Here is a 14,222-nt window from a genome sequence, read left to right as displayed (position 1 = left end):
CGCGAGAGGGCTAGATTTGGAAATTCCGACATAAAGTGGGTCCGGGTGCGTTGACAATTCAGTTAATAGACTCAATACCCATCCTTTCCTTTGTTTCGTGATTTCGTCTTTTTGTTCTCTCTCGGTACTACCTGTGGACTATGGATGATGGATCCGCTGCAAAAGCCCTTCAATTTGCCTATATTTTCTACTTTACCCTTCGTGAACTTGAAGAGTGTTGTGGCGAGTGTGAGCCCGCGTGAAGCTGATCCAGCGGTCATGTTTTGAACGTTAGGTCGGATTAGTAGCTATGGAGGGAACGATGCAGGCCGTAAATGTTTTCTCATCGATTCGTTCTCTTTCCGAAACTAGCCAAATCCATAACAAATTACCACAAGAAGATTGGAGTCACAGAGTCGCAGAAGTAAGCGAGAGAAGTTCGAAAGATGAAGCAAATGGAAGCAGCGACTGAGACCATCTTGAAGAAAAATCTGATCAGTCGTCCTCCACCACCGCCGCCGCCGCCACCACCGCCACGAGCACTGCCGAGGTACTGGATCCCGATTAGACAAGCAGAGAATACTATTCAAAGCGTGACGAAGCAGGAGATTGCCAAATTTTGGAGGCAGAAGCGCATGGAGGAGGAGGATCACCTCCTTGCTGCTATCAAGGCCGCAGCTCGTATCAGGGCCCGTAATCTCACCGTAAGATCAAATTAACCGATTTGAACAAATTTGTTAATGGGTGATTTCTTTTTCTACTTTTTTTTTTCGTTCATCTGAGTACGGATTTGCTGTTTCCGAAGCAAAAGATTGATCCAAATGCCCCCAGACCCAGAGATTCTTTCTTACCAAATCATTGTCCTTAAGCTCTGTGTTTCTCTGTTGAAGCTCCAGCAGCAGACGAGTGCTCTGTTCATCTTCTTCCCTGCATTGTCCAAAATCCCCTGATTAAGTGAGCGTGCATCTGTAGCCAGTGGCTGCACCACTGCCCACTGATTAAAACACAGCAGTATACCGGTAATCAGCATGGAGGAAAAATCAAAGGGTTGATTCATGAATGTGGGGTGGGTTGCTTGGAGCCTTGGACTGGATTTGGGATGGAAATTGTAATCAAACTAGATCTCGGACTTGATTCTGCTCTTTTCTTCTCGCTTACATGCATTTGAAATTCACTAATCAGTACTATTACCGTAAAGTTCTCTGCAAGTAGGGATGTCAATTGCACCGGATTTCGTCCAATCTGATCCAGTCTAATATGAATCCATTACAGATGGATCAGGTCCAGTTAAATATAATGAATATTTTGGACCGGTCTGGACCATTCAATTTGTTAAAATTGATTTTAATTTAGATTGGCTCCAACCTTGGTCCATTTGATACATGTATCTTTATGTTCTGTCTTTGGATTGGATATTGGTTCAATTCAACCCAATCTAATATAAATCTAATATAGATGGATCGGGTCCAATCCAATCCAATGAATACTTTGGACCATTAAATTTGGATTGGTCAAATTCAATGTCTTGTTAGTCCATCCAATCCATTCACATTGATTTTGATTTGAACGGGATCCAGTCCATTGATATTAAAACGCCTTTTGATATAATTGTATGATTTCTTTGTCAAAATCAAGGTTTTTAAAACTGAATCGGATAATGAACCGATCAAGGGTCTGGTTCCCAGGTCGAACAGTCCGATCGTTCGAACTGAACGGATGGCCTGTTCTGACAAAAAAATAAATAAAAAACAACTAAACCACTGAATGGTTCAAACGGTTCAACCACCTGGGTCAGTGGTTTGCTTACCAAATCAACAGTTTTTGGAAAAATAACGGTTCTGGAGTAAAATGAAACCAATCACCTAACCATTCTCATTTTCTAGTCCGACGGTATGGTCCAGTCCGATTTTGAAAACAATGGTCAAAACCCAATTCAAAAATCAAGGTGGCCTGGTCTAAGCTGTACCACAATAAGGTGTCATAAAAAACTGGTGTGTTAAAAATTCACTGGTGGGTCTTGGGTTTGTCCTGCGACAATGGTCACAAGAAGAAAGCTAATCTCGTTGATCACTGCTGGGCCGGTTTTTTGATGGTCACTTGGATAGTGTTTGATTTGAAAGAAAAGGTGAGAAAAGGAAGGGAAAGGTAATAGGTTTCCCTACCTTTTGTTTCAAACCAAATACATTGTCAGTTCCTGCTTTTTTTTTTATTGTTTTTTAAATGTTTTGAATTGCTGTGAATAGGAGGAAGACTATAGGCGATTTGAAGAGTCGCTCAAGGACAATGAGGTTGAAGAGTCACTCAAGGACAAGAAGATTACCAAGACGGAAGACAACAACAATGAGAAGAAGGATGAGAACATTAAAGAGCTTCGTGTTGGAATAAAGGACTGGTTAGTTAAATATTTCTCACGGATTTCTTTTCCCTTTATTTAGAAAGTGTTTGGTACAGTGGTGTTGGGTTATCATTGCTTTCTGGGTTGATCAATACAAAATTGTGTTAGATTTGTCTATTTGAAATGTTTTGAAAGCGTTTTGAATTGTTCAAATCAAATTACTATTTTTATTTAAAATGTAAAATTTGATGTTTCTTACACCTACATTTTTTTTTCTAGCAACACATATTTCTCACAATTTTGTATTGATCAATTCAAAATGCAATGACAACAGAAAACCATTGTACCCAACATCTCATTAGGTTGTGTTTGGTTTGAACAATGTTTTTAAAACCGAACTGAACCAGATGGTCGGACCAAAAAACTGGGAACTGGTCAGGTCTCCAGTTCCGGTTATACTATGAACCACTTTTCTTCAAAAAAATGTTGAAAAGGTCAGAAAACCATTGACCCGGGTGGTCGAATGGTCGGGCAGCAGTTTACTATTTACTGAACTGCTAACACTTAATAGAGAGCAGATAAAGAAATGGGGGAGGGATTGGAATGAGATCAGTTTTTAGATCTCAGAGAGAGAGAGAGAGATCTGCAAGATCTGGTGCGGGAGAACTGAGATGAGATTTGAGGTCGGATCTGCTGTCGTCAGCTTGCCGCTGCCATTGCCATTGCAGATGAACCACCACGTCCTCTTCCTCCTTTTTTCTTCTTCCTTTTTTTCTTTCTTTTCTTTCTTCTCTTTCCTTTCTCTCTTTTCTTTCCTTTCCCAACCGACAACTTACAGCTACCCCTTCTCTCTATTTGTATTTCTTTCCAACCTGTGACCTAAATGCTAATTCAATGATCAATATGCAATAAATACCTAAAAGTATACCTTGACCCGCTCGACCGGACAGTCAAACCACTGTGATCCAAAAATCGGTGGCCAAAATGGTTTGATTTCTGATTCAATTTTTAAAACCTTGGTTTGAAGGAAAAGATAAAAAAAGAAAAGAAAGGATAAGAAAACCTATTCAAGATTTGTATGGGGTTATATATATATAGATGTAATGTAGTCTACTTTTAACTCATTGCAGGTGGACCAAGAGCAGGTATGCATATCTGAACCAACCAGCCATTGAGAGCATGGAACCACCCAAACGTTCCTCCACATACATTCCCAACTTTTTCTTTTACAAGCCTCCTTCGCCTCAGCCTACTTCACTTGGGGTCTTTTAATTAGATGATTTTTGTTCAGTCATCCATAATAATTTTTCAAAGAAAATAATTTTTTTTTTACCATGAGATAATAGCTAATCTCTCATCATGGGGGATCTTGGTTTTGTAATTAAGATATTTGTTGGATGTATTACTATTATGCTCGCACCCGGGTTAACGGGCCATCTAAGTGTATGGATTTTATATGCAATATTATGAGAATATGTATGGTTTCTTGTTGTATAATTCTGTGAAGGTGCCAGCTAGGGAAGGGTCTGTGGAGTTTGGATAGTTTTTCCGTGGACTGGATTTGGTTCAATCCGATTCAGTACAAGTGAGTTCATTATAAATGAATTAGGTCTAATTCAATTTAATGAATATTTTGAATCATATTGGATTGATCCAATTTAATGTTTAGACCGTTTAATCTGTTCAAATTCGTTTTAATTTAGATTGGTTTTAACCCAAATCCGGTCAATTGATATCCATACTCTTATCTTATATCAATGGATCATATATTGGCTTAATCCAATCCAATCTAATTTAAATCTATTACGATGGATCAGGTCCAATCCAATCTAATAAATATTTTGGACTGGATTGATCCAATCTAATGTCTTCTTGGTCCATCCAAAACCGGTCCATTGACACCCATAGTTGGAAGTAGGGCTGTTCATAAGAATGTCCAATCCGATCAACCCGGACTGACCCAACTCGAGTCAGCCAGGTTTTCATCAGTATCGGTCGGTTTCGGGTTGGGAAAATATATAAACCGATATATCGGGTCGGTTTTGGTTTTCACATGTGAAAATCGAAATCGAAACCAACCCGACCCGTACTAGTTCGGTAGTTCCTAGTTTGAGTAATTTCCTACTTAACTATAACTAGTCTTCTACTAGAACTAGAAGGCCCATTAGGCAATTACAATTATAATAGGCAATCTATCCTAGTTTCTAACTTTCTATAATCTTTTACACCAAATAGGCAATTACAATTAGAATTCAATTAGGTGTCCTTTTGTACAGGAGCAAAATCCAACCTGACTCCAACCGACCAGGTCGGTTTGGCCTATCAGTGGGTCGGTTTCGATTTTCACATCAGGTAACGCGACTAGGTCGGGTTGGTTGGGAAAACCCCAATAAATCGACCCAACCCGACCCGTGAACACCCCTAGTTGGAAGCCTTCACCAGGGCTCCTGTGGGCGGGCCTTATGGTCCTGAATTTCTATCATTGCCAACTCATGCAAGCCCAATCATAGTTTTCTGTTGTGCATGTGTACATATGCATGAGTAATGGAACTCTACGGGAAGGCTTGTAAAATTGTCGGAGTTGCCAATTAACCAAAAAAATTGTTTCATCTAGAGTAGGGGTGCAAATGGACCGAATCATGATTTGAACTGAATTGAACTTGATCCTATTTTGTCGGATTTAGATATTTCCCTATCAGATTTTTAAATTGGATTGGATCAGATCAAATAATATCGAGTTTAAATCATCTTCTATCTGATCCGATATATTTTAATTAATTAATTAATTATAAATAAATAAATGTAGTATATTACATTCGTTATTTTTAACTATTTTTATTATATTTATTTATTAATATGTTTATATTGAATTTTGTAAAATTTTATATTATTTATATCTTTTATAAAAATGACATGTATTAAAAATAGTTGAAAAAATGCTTGTATTTTTTGTTTTTCTTTATATAGACTGCAATGTTTTTCTTTATATATAACTATTTCTTTGTATTTTTGTTTTAAGAAACAACTAGAGAATGACCCCCATACTAAGTACGGGGTAACTAAATGTGTATATAATTTAGTTTGAAGTTTATTATTTAGTTATCAAAAATTAAATTAAAAAAAACTAATATGGGTCTTTCATCTTTGTAATTGACAATCTATTTTGACCTATTTTATTTGAAATCCACTATTAATTTTTGTTTTTTTTTTAATTTGATTTAAGATGTTAAATGAGAGCTTATTCGTAAACAATAACCCACTTTATTTGGTATTTACTATATATCTAATAAATCTATTTTGAGTTGTTTATTTTTAAAAGTTAAATTAGGTTCCATAAAGTTAAATCAGGTTTGTAATTAATAAAGTATTTTCTTTTTGAAAAAAAATCATTTAAAAACAAACATGGATTTATAGTAATCTTTTAATTAGTCCCACCATTTGTATTTTAAAAGACGATAAGCATGTGTTAAGCTAATAAATAATAATGTTTAACAATGAAACTACCCATTTTTTGAATCTTATTTCTTGAATTAATAGGATGCCACATGCCTAAATAGTGGTAGTGGGTTGTGGACTTTAGCAACAATTTCTCAGAAAATGCCACATGTCTAGCTTTTCAGAAAAATGAAAACGCCACATGTCTGAATGGTGGGGGGCTGTCGTAGTGGGTTGTGGGCTTTAGCATGAATTTCTTAGAAGACCACTTGTTTGAATGGTGGTAGTGGGTTGGGGATTTTAATAGCAACTTCTAAAAAATTGCTATGTATCTAGATTTTTAGAAAAATGAGAAGGTTGTGTATCTGAATGGTGGAGGACTATAGCCTCAATGGAGGGGGGAATGGTAATACAATATAATAAAGTAAAATAGTAATAAGGCAAATATAAAATGGCTGATATTAAACAATCAAATATAAACCAACAAAATAAAAATATTATTTTAAAATTATTAATTTAATCCACTAAACTTTCACGTAAAACTAATAAATATTAACAAAACTTTATAAAAATTAAAAACATGATGTTATACTTTGTTTTTTTATTCTTTTTTATTTTATTAGATAATTTTGTATTAATATATTTTTAATTGATTAATTAATAACATTGTCAAAATTAATAATTTTTATGAGTTGAGTTGAGACCTTTATTGTGCATAGTTCCCATATTGCACAATATACTTGTATAAAATAAAAGACCCATTAAAAATTCTATAAAAAAATAATAAAAATTTAAAATGTAGAATCCCTTTTATCACTTATACAAAGAAGACAAGCTAAATGGGTTTATCTAGAAACTCTTAACATGTGATACATGACATACAATAATAATAGTAGTAGTAATAATAATAATAATAATAATAATAATAATAATAATAATAATAATAATAATTTATATATAATTTGAAACCTAATAACTATAATTAATAAAAATTGCTAAAGTTAATACAAATATTAAATTTAGCAAGTTTTTATCTAGCAACTATTAAAAGTTAATAAATTAATAAAAATTAGTATTAATTTGTACTTAGGGATGACCATTTATAAAAAATAGTATAATCAATATTAATAGGATAATTAAAATTAATAATAATATGTAAAAAAATATAAAAAATAATAAAATAACCATTTATTAAAATATAAAATAATAATTACATTTGTATTTATAAAATCAGCATAGGTATTTATCTATTACCAAAATATTATATTATTAAAGAGAGAGAGAGAGAGATTATATTACAAAAGAGAGGTAATTAAGAGAGAGTATTAATGAGAGATAGAGAGAAATATAACACTTATATTATTAAAGAGAGAAAGGATGATGTAAGGATGTTTGAGTATTTTAGGCCCCCTTAAGGACTAAAGAACTCATGATACAAAACCCCCAAAACCCTAATATTAATAAAGTAATAAAATATTATTAAATTATTAATAAGATAATAATAATAATAAAGTAGTAGTACTATAATAAAATATTACTAAAATTATAATAACAAACAAAGATATTAATTAATTAATTAATTAATAATAATAATAACAACAACAACAACAATAATAATAATAATAATGTTTAAATACATATTGATACAATATATTTTAGGGTAGGAAAAATAATTTTAGTTATAATAATATTACTTCTAACTAAGTAATAAATAAATAATAAAATAAAATATGAATATTCATAACCAAGAAAAATATTAATATAAAATATTCATTATAAATACTAAGATATTGATTATTAAAGACTAATAAAATAATAAATTATTAATAAAATTGTTAGTTGATTCCAATTCCAATTCCAATTCCAAATGAACCAAACAACAGCAATCGGAATCCAATAATTATGTATACATATATATTATGTATAACTATATAAAGTTTATAATTGATAAATTAAATATTTATACTTTTTATATACATTTTATTATACATATATACTTTAAACATAATTGGTTTTTTAAAACTTTTTAAATTTTTTTATCATTTTAAACACAATAAGATGGTTATAAATTAAATGCAAAGATGATCCTGAACCCAACATAATAATCAGATGCGAATGTAGATCTAGATTTCATAATTGAATGCGGATGTGGATGCATTTGGTTCTGATATAAATCCCAACCATTTATAGTCCTACTATCTATATTGTATGGGGTTGGTGTAGATCTGAGTTAGACCTAGCTTAGAAGAAAATGGTTGCTTGAGCTTGAAAATTTGTTGGTTTAGTTGGGTTTAGGCTAAGTTATAAATGATCATTCCTAAGTAGGAGTCTGAAGACATTTATAATTAGGTCATCATTAGTTTTAATATTTTAATTGAATTTTATAGTTTTTATATAGAACACAAGTGGTTTATTTTATTATTTTTAATAATTTTTTACTTATTATTATTTTATGAATTACTAATTTTTATTAATTTCTTTAATAGTTGCTAGATAAAAATTTGCTAAGATTTTATTTTATTTTTTAGGTTTCGAATTATAGTTTTATGACAACTAACCAATTAATAGGATTCAAATGTGAATAGGAATGACAATGTTCCCCATTCCATTGGGTACTCAACTTCCGCGACCTGATGAGGCTGAGGATGGATATTGCCTTGGCAGGGATAGGGATTGATAATGATACCCAATCGAGGATGAAAACAAAGATAGGGACGAGGGTTTATTTTACAGCCTTAAACTTTGAGAGCTTGTACTTAGATTAATTTAATTATGACTAAAAAAATTAATCAATAGATTAATTTATTTCTAAGATTTAATGATTAATAAAGTAAAATATAACACTAATAGATAATACGAAAAAATAATTATTATTGAGTAATTAGCAATAATTTATTTTTTGTTAAAAATTATTAATATAATTATTCCAAATTATTAAATTATTTTTATAACAAATTATTAAAATAAAAATTACTAAAATTATTAATATAATTACCAATTTCTATTGTTTTACTTCTCTATCATAACACTGGTCCCCTATAGTTCTAAAGTAAAATTACTCCCAAAATACTGGATATTTACCCCAAAAAACCGCGTTCATGTTTCTACCCCTGGTTTGGGAAATGTGGACTTCGTGGACGGGGCACATTGGATTTTAAAGTTTAGTCCTTGTTCTTTATTTTATTTTCAAAGTTGGTAAAGCTGCTACCGCCTACCGATTTTCAAAACTTACGAACACCGCCAAACAAACCAGGGGGCTGCAGCCGCTGAACCAGAAGATCCCAACTCCGGACGAGAAGATAACCCCAGCAAAAATCAACTAAAATGGCAAATATACCCCCATACCGTTGACTCCTGCAACAAGTCCTTTTGAATTTTATAGGGCTTACTTTAGTCATTTCATTTAAAAAATCTGTATCTCATTTAAAATCCGAAAAGAACCTTATAAGAAAGCGAAATCTTCGAGTTTCTTTCGTCCGATAAGCAAGCGAAATATTTGAATCCCGCACTTCCGCTGGTACGCAGAAAGAATAAGCAAATAGAAGGTTAGAAACATCTCTGTATCCTCCTCATTCCTCAATCGTCTTGGAGAAATCATGTTTCTGGATAGTTTTCTGAGGTTTTGGTCCTTCGATCATGCTGCAACGATGGCGAAGAAGCCGAGGAGTTCTCGGATACCGAACAGGAGATCGTCATCTTTCACTCTTGTTTCAGCTGTGCTCATAATGTTTTCCTTCGTTCTTGTCATGCTCTTCGTTCTCGGATTCTTTTCACCTCCGGTCGACACAGATGATCCCCCGAAATCAAGAGATATGCGTTCGTTCATCCACGAGACCGTGGAGAGGTATGCACCTTGTAGGCGTTTTTCAATGCATGATCATATCGGTTTGAAAATTGATCGGCAGTGATGCTGTTCGTTTCTGTTTCTGATCAGTGTTTCTCTTCTGTGTTGGTTTCGTGGCAGAAATGATGCCGCCGTGGGACTGGGAGAGAGAAGGGAGCAGTGGACGGAAGTAATCTCGTGGGAGCCCAGAGCAACCCTTTATCATAATTTCCTGGTAATCTTCTTCTTTAGGGTCCGTTTGATTTGCAGTCCGAATCGGAATTTTTGGAATCAGAATTTTGTTTGGTTCAGACAGGAATGGGAACTTGAATTTGAATGGGAATGGGGTTCCTATTCCGTCCAACAAACAGTTGGAATTGGAATAACCCATTCCGATTCCAATTCCATTTCAGACCCTATTCTTATGAACCAAACGGGACCTTATATTTCCCCTGAAATTTTGAATACGTATGCCGTACGTATATATACGTATAAAATAAACAGCTGTGACGAAGACTAAAAACTGTTGGCTGCTTCAACTAAAATCTATTGGCTATGAGTTCGTTGAATTTTAGATTCTTGGCTAATAAAGCCATGAAAATGTTGGACCTAGAGTCAATCCTATTGGTCTAAAATCCCGATCTGACGGTTTTAGTTTATTTGGTCCAAAATCAAGAAAACTAACGAAATCCCAGCCGCTGTTTTGAACAGTCTAAAGAGGAATGCGAATTCTTGATCAGTCTTGCGACGCCTCATTTGGCCAAGTCATCAGTTGTTAACAGCAAAACCGGCAAGAGTATTGATAGCGGGTCTGTTTGAATCAATGAATCCTACACTCTCTCTCTCTCGTGTTTATCCATGCACACGTGTTTTATTGAATTCAAAACTTGACAATTGGGACTGGTGTTCGTTCACAGGGTACGCACGAGCTTTGGGATGTTTCTCAAGAGAGGACAAGATAGAATCATCAGGACCATAGAGAAGAGGATTGCAGATTTCACCTTCATACCTGTAGGTATGTGCTGGCTGGTTTGGTTTGCAGAATAACTTCATCTAATTCTTGTTTAATTCTGGTTGAACCGGTCTGATCACATGACAACATGAATGGTTCGATCATGGTTCGCAGGAATCCGGGTCTGAAATCGGAATCGGAATGGGAATGGCCACTCTCTCTTCCTCATTCCAACTGATTTCAATTTCCATTTCATTTCTGTCTGAATCAAATGAACCTTAGAACGTGTGTGGTTTAATTTTGACTTGTTTATTGATAAAAACAAACGTTGCAATTGTCAGAGAATGGAGAAGGACTTCAAATTCTCCGCTATGAACTTGGGCAGATGTATGAGCCTCACTATGACTACTTCGTTGATGAATTCAACACTAAGAATGGGGGAAATCGGATGGCTACCGTATTAATGTACCTGTAAGAGCCTTCTTACTCTTTTCCCCTATATTGCAGCAATCCCACATGAAGATGTGTAATCTTATGGAGACAAATTTCCTTTATTTCTAAAACCCTAATCACTGCTGATGCAGCTCTGACGTTGAAGAAGGAGGAGAGACAGTATTTCCCAATGCCAAGGGAAATATTAGTTCTGTGCCCTGGTGGAATGAGTTGTCTGAATGTGGAAAGAGGGGCCTCTCTGTTAAGCCCAAGATGGGTGATGCCATTCTTTTCTGGAGCATGAGGCCTGATGCCACTCTGGATCCATCAAGTTTGCATGGTAAGTTATCATTCTTTCTCTACCAGTGCACAAAGACTGGTAGTCAGTTGATTTAATCGTCACTGATTAGAAAACTAGGGCCCGTTTGATTCATGGGAATAGGGTCTAGAATTGGAATCGGAATGACCCATTTCGATTTCAACTGTTTGATTGGGTAGAATCAAAATTCCATTGTCATTTCTGCTGGAATGGCGTTCTCCTGTTTGAAAGAATGAGAACCCATTCCAGCTTATTCAAATTGTGATTCTGAATTTTTTTCTCTGAATCAAACAGATTACGGAAATAGACCATTCTGACTACAAACCAACCAAACCCTTAATTTCATTTTCATTTTCATTAACTACTGTTGAGCTCAGCCTCGGTTCTTGTTTTGGGATCACCTGCAGGTGCTTGCCCTGTTATCAAGGGAACCAAGTGGTCATGTGCAAAGTGGATGCATGTCAATGAATATAAGATGTAAGCTACTATACTAGAGTTACACCGAGTAACTATTCGAGCTATCTATCCCATCTTCAATTTGCTCATATCTGTAATTCCTAAATTAACTTCTAATTGGGCCAGATGGATTAATCTGTGTTAACTTCGTGTTTATATTTTCTTTTGGCAGATAATCCAGATTGAGTTTTCTCAGCCACGACTCCACTCTTCTTGGGCCCAGAATTCTATCAACCTTTTATTATAAGTTTATAACCCACATTTCTTCACCACTGTGATTTTTTTTCCAGTCTCCTACGGCATCTCCACTAACGAAGGCATGATTCCTTCCGCTAGAAGAAGAATAACAAACACTGGCTTGTTTTCCGGAAGAAGTTAATCTTCATTAGATTATGAATTTTCAGCATATCACGAAGATGGGTAGTTCATAATCTGTAGAATGTAGATGGACGGTTGGACATCTAAGTGTAACACCAAAAGAATATCGAGATGTATATGAATGAAATTGATTATTTCATTTAGTTTCATTCACTCGACTGTGAATATAAAATAGTAAAGGTGGCAATTTTTCTTTTTAAACCGGGTCCCACACTGCCCTGCGAATTGGTCAGGTTTTTTCTGATCTAAAATGGGGATGAGTGGGAACAAGGAAAATATTTTTGTTCTAAATCGGAATGGGGTTTGTATATAAATCTTCGAATAAATTTTATCGATAGTAAATTAATAAAATATTTTTAAATTTAAAATTGGTTTTTAAAATATCTTTAAATTTTTTCCACTTAAATCCTAAGATCTCATAATTCCATTTTTAAAATACTCTAATTCAATTTCTAAAATACTCTTAAATTCTAATAATCCTATTTATAAAATGTCCAAAAATTAAGTTATTTTTAGATAATTTCCTCATAACAGAGAAAATTTGAATGTTCTAAATAGGGAACCCAACCCCAAATCCACCTCATTGCCATTCTTAAATGTTTTTATCAATTGGACACTATTAAATAATCTTTGCTGTAAATGACCTTATCAATAATAGCAAAGGCACTTTGATCAATAAAAGTGTCTACTGTTCTGGCCTATTTGGGCCTGGGCCTAATTGGGTTTTCCAATATTTGTACTGACTACTGGCGTGAACTGTAGACATTTACTTAGAATTAGAGTCCCCCACCACAATCCTGAATGTGTTGATGGAGCTTATCTTCACAAATAATTTGACTCCTGGAACTATTCCAATTTCCAACTGCAATCACTTTCTCCCTCATTATGGCTTCTGCCCATATAAGGTTTGACCTGTTCTCTGTGAAACTGTAATCACTTTCCATTCCTCTTAATTATTTTTCTTTTTATTTTAAAAATAAAATACATTAAAATGAATCCATTAAATCTAATCTGATCACTCGTTTATAAAATATGGGCATCTTTTTGACAGCAAGAGACTTACCAACTATCCCATTGGTACCGTACAATCTTCACCCATTTCACTCTGCTCAATGGGCATATGCATTGTTAAACTATGGGGGTCATAAAATCATTTTTCATCAGTTGATAGTTGATATCAAATTCAAATGTAAGCATGGTTTTTAAAACCAGATCTGATCGGACGGTCGGACTGGTTGAAATCAGTTCCATTTTATTCCAGAACCGTTATTTATCAAAAATTATTAATTTGGTTAATAAATCACTGACCCGAACAGTCAAATCATTCAATAATTTTGATCGTTTTTTAATTTTTTTATCAGAACAGGCAATTTATTCGGTTTGAAATGTCAGACCATTCGACCCAAAAATTGGACCCCTAACCGATTCGTTGTCCGGTTCAATTTTAAAAACTTTAAATGTAAGCAAGTTCGAATTGATCCAATCTATTTCCAGCCCTATTCCCTAGTCCCTGAATTGTCTAATCCAAACTCTGATAACATTCATTGGTCTAATCCAATCCCTGAATTGATCCACAATGCTCATAACAGTATTGTGTCTATTTCAGTCATTTTATAGTCCATTACCTACTGTGAACATGTGTAGCAAGTCAATGCCCATGTGACCTATAAGTGTTAGACAGCTGTCCAGATTGGTGGGAATCCTCTGCCTCTTCCTCGTATGACTTCTGGTAGTGTTTTAACCAGCTGGCATCAACAAGCTTAAAATCTAATATTATTCAGTTCAGCCACTTCAACCTTTATTATTGCTTGAAATTGTCGGCAACGGGGCAGGTTTTTGGAAGATGGTTTGGTAAATTCTAAACTTTATTCGCTTCCCTAAACCTCCCTACCCTTATTCGCCCCCAAATTGGTAACGGGTTGAATTTTTAGAATCCAAACCTTTTTGCATATAAAAATGCAAAACCCTCCCTGGACCCTATGGTTGGGACGGGTTAGATTTAAAACTTACATATAATTTTTTATTATTTCTTGTTATATATATATATATATATATATATATATATAAGTAATAAATGAGTAAGATAATACAAATAAACTACAAAATCAATTAT

The 14,222-nt window shown here is 34.2% G+C and overlaps 2 protein-coding genes across 3 annotated transcripts; both read left to right on the top strand.

Annotated features, from left to right (window-relative positions):
- Nucleotides 1-321: 321 nt before the first annotated feature.
- LOC104604306 (Big1) lies at nt 322-3,811 on the top strand. The gene is made up of 3 exons (XM_010268602.3): nt 322-683; nt 2,223-2,371; nt 3,445-3,811. Exons 1-3 carry the CDS (start codon nt 426-428, stop codon nt 3,584-3,586), a joined length of 549 nt encoding a protein of 182 aa, XP_010266904.1. The 5' UTR covers nt 322-425; the 3' UTR covers nt 3,587-3,811.
- A 5,399-nt stretch (nt 3,812-9,210) lies between these two features.
- LOC104604305 (putative prolyl 4-hydroxylase 3) lies at nt 9,211-12,258 on the top strand. Of its 2 annotated transcripts, XM_010268599.3 has the most exons (8): nt 9,212-9,593; nt 9,714-9,807; nt 10,284-10,381; nt 10,490-10,587; nt 10,866-10,995; nt 11,109-11,296; nt 11,683-11,752; nt 11,904-12,258. In XM_010268599.3, the coding sequence occupies exons 1-8, from the start codon at nt 9,346-9,348 to the stop codon at nt 11,905-11,907; spliced, it is 930 nt and encodes a 309-aa protein (XP_010266901.1). In that variant the 5' UTR covers nt 9,212-9,345; the 3' UTR covers nt 11,908-12,258. The 2 variants fall into 2 exon arrangements, with proteins under 2 accessions (XP_088745365.1, XP_010266901.1); XM_088889239.1 differs by lacking the exon at nt 11,904-12,258 and having other exon boundaries at nt 9,211-9,593; nt 11,683-11,756.
- Nucleotides 12,259-14,222: the final 1,964 nt, after the last annotated feature.

The sequence above is a fragment of the Nelumbo nucifera genome, chromosome 6 (assembly GCF_055504915.1).
Source record: "Nelumbo nucifera cultivar China Antique chromosome 6, China Antique-T2T, whole genome shotgun sequence".
NCBI classification, from domain to species: Eukaryota; Viridiplantae; Streptophyta; class Magnoliopsida; order Proteales; family Nelumbonaceae; genus Nelumbo; species Nelumbo nucifera.
Note: the sequence above shows the minus strand (reverse complement) of the source record. Positions and strands in the feature narration are given on the sequence as shown.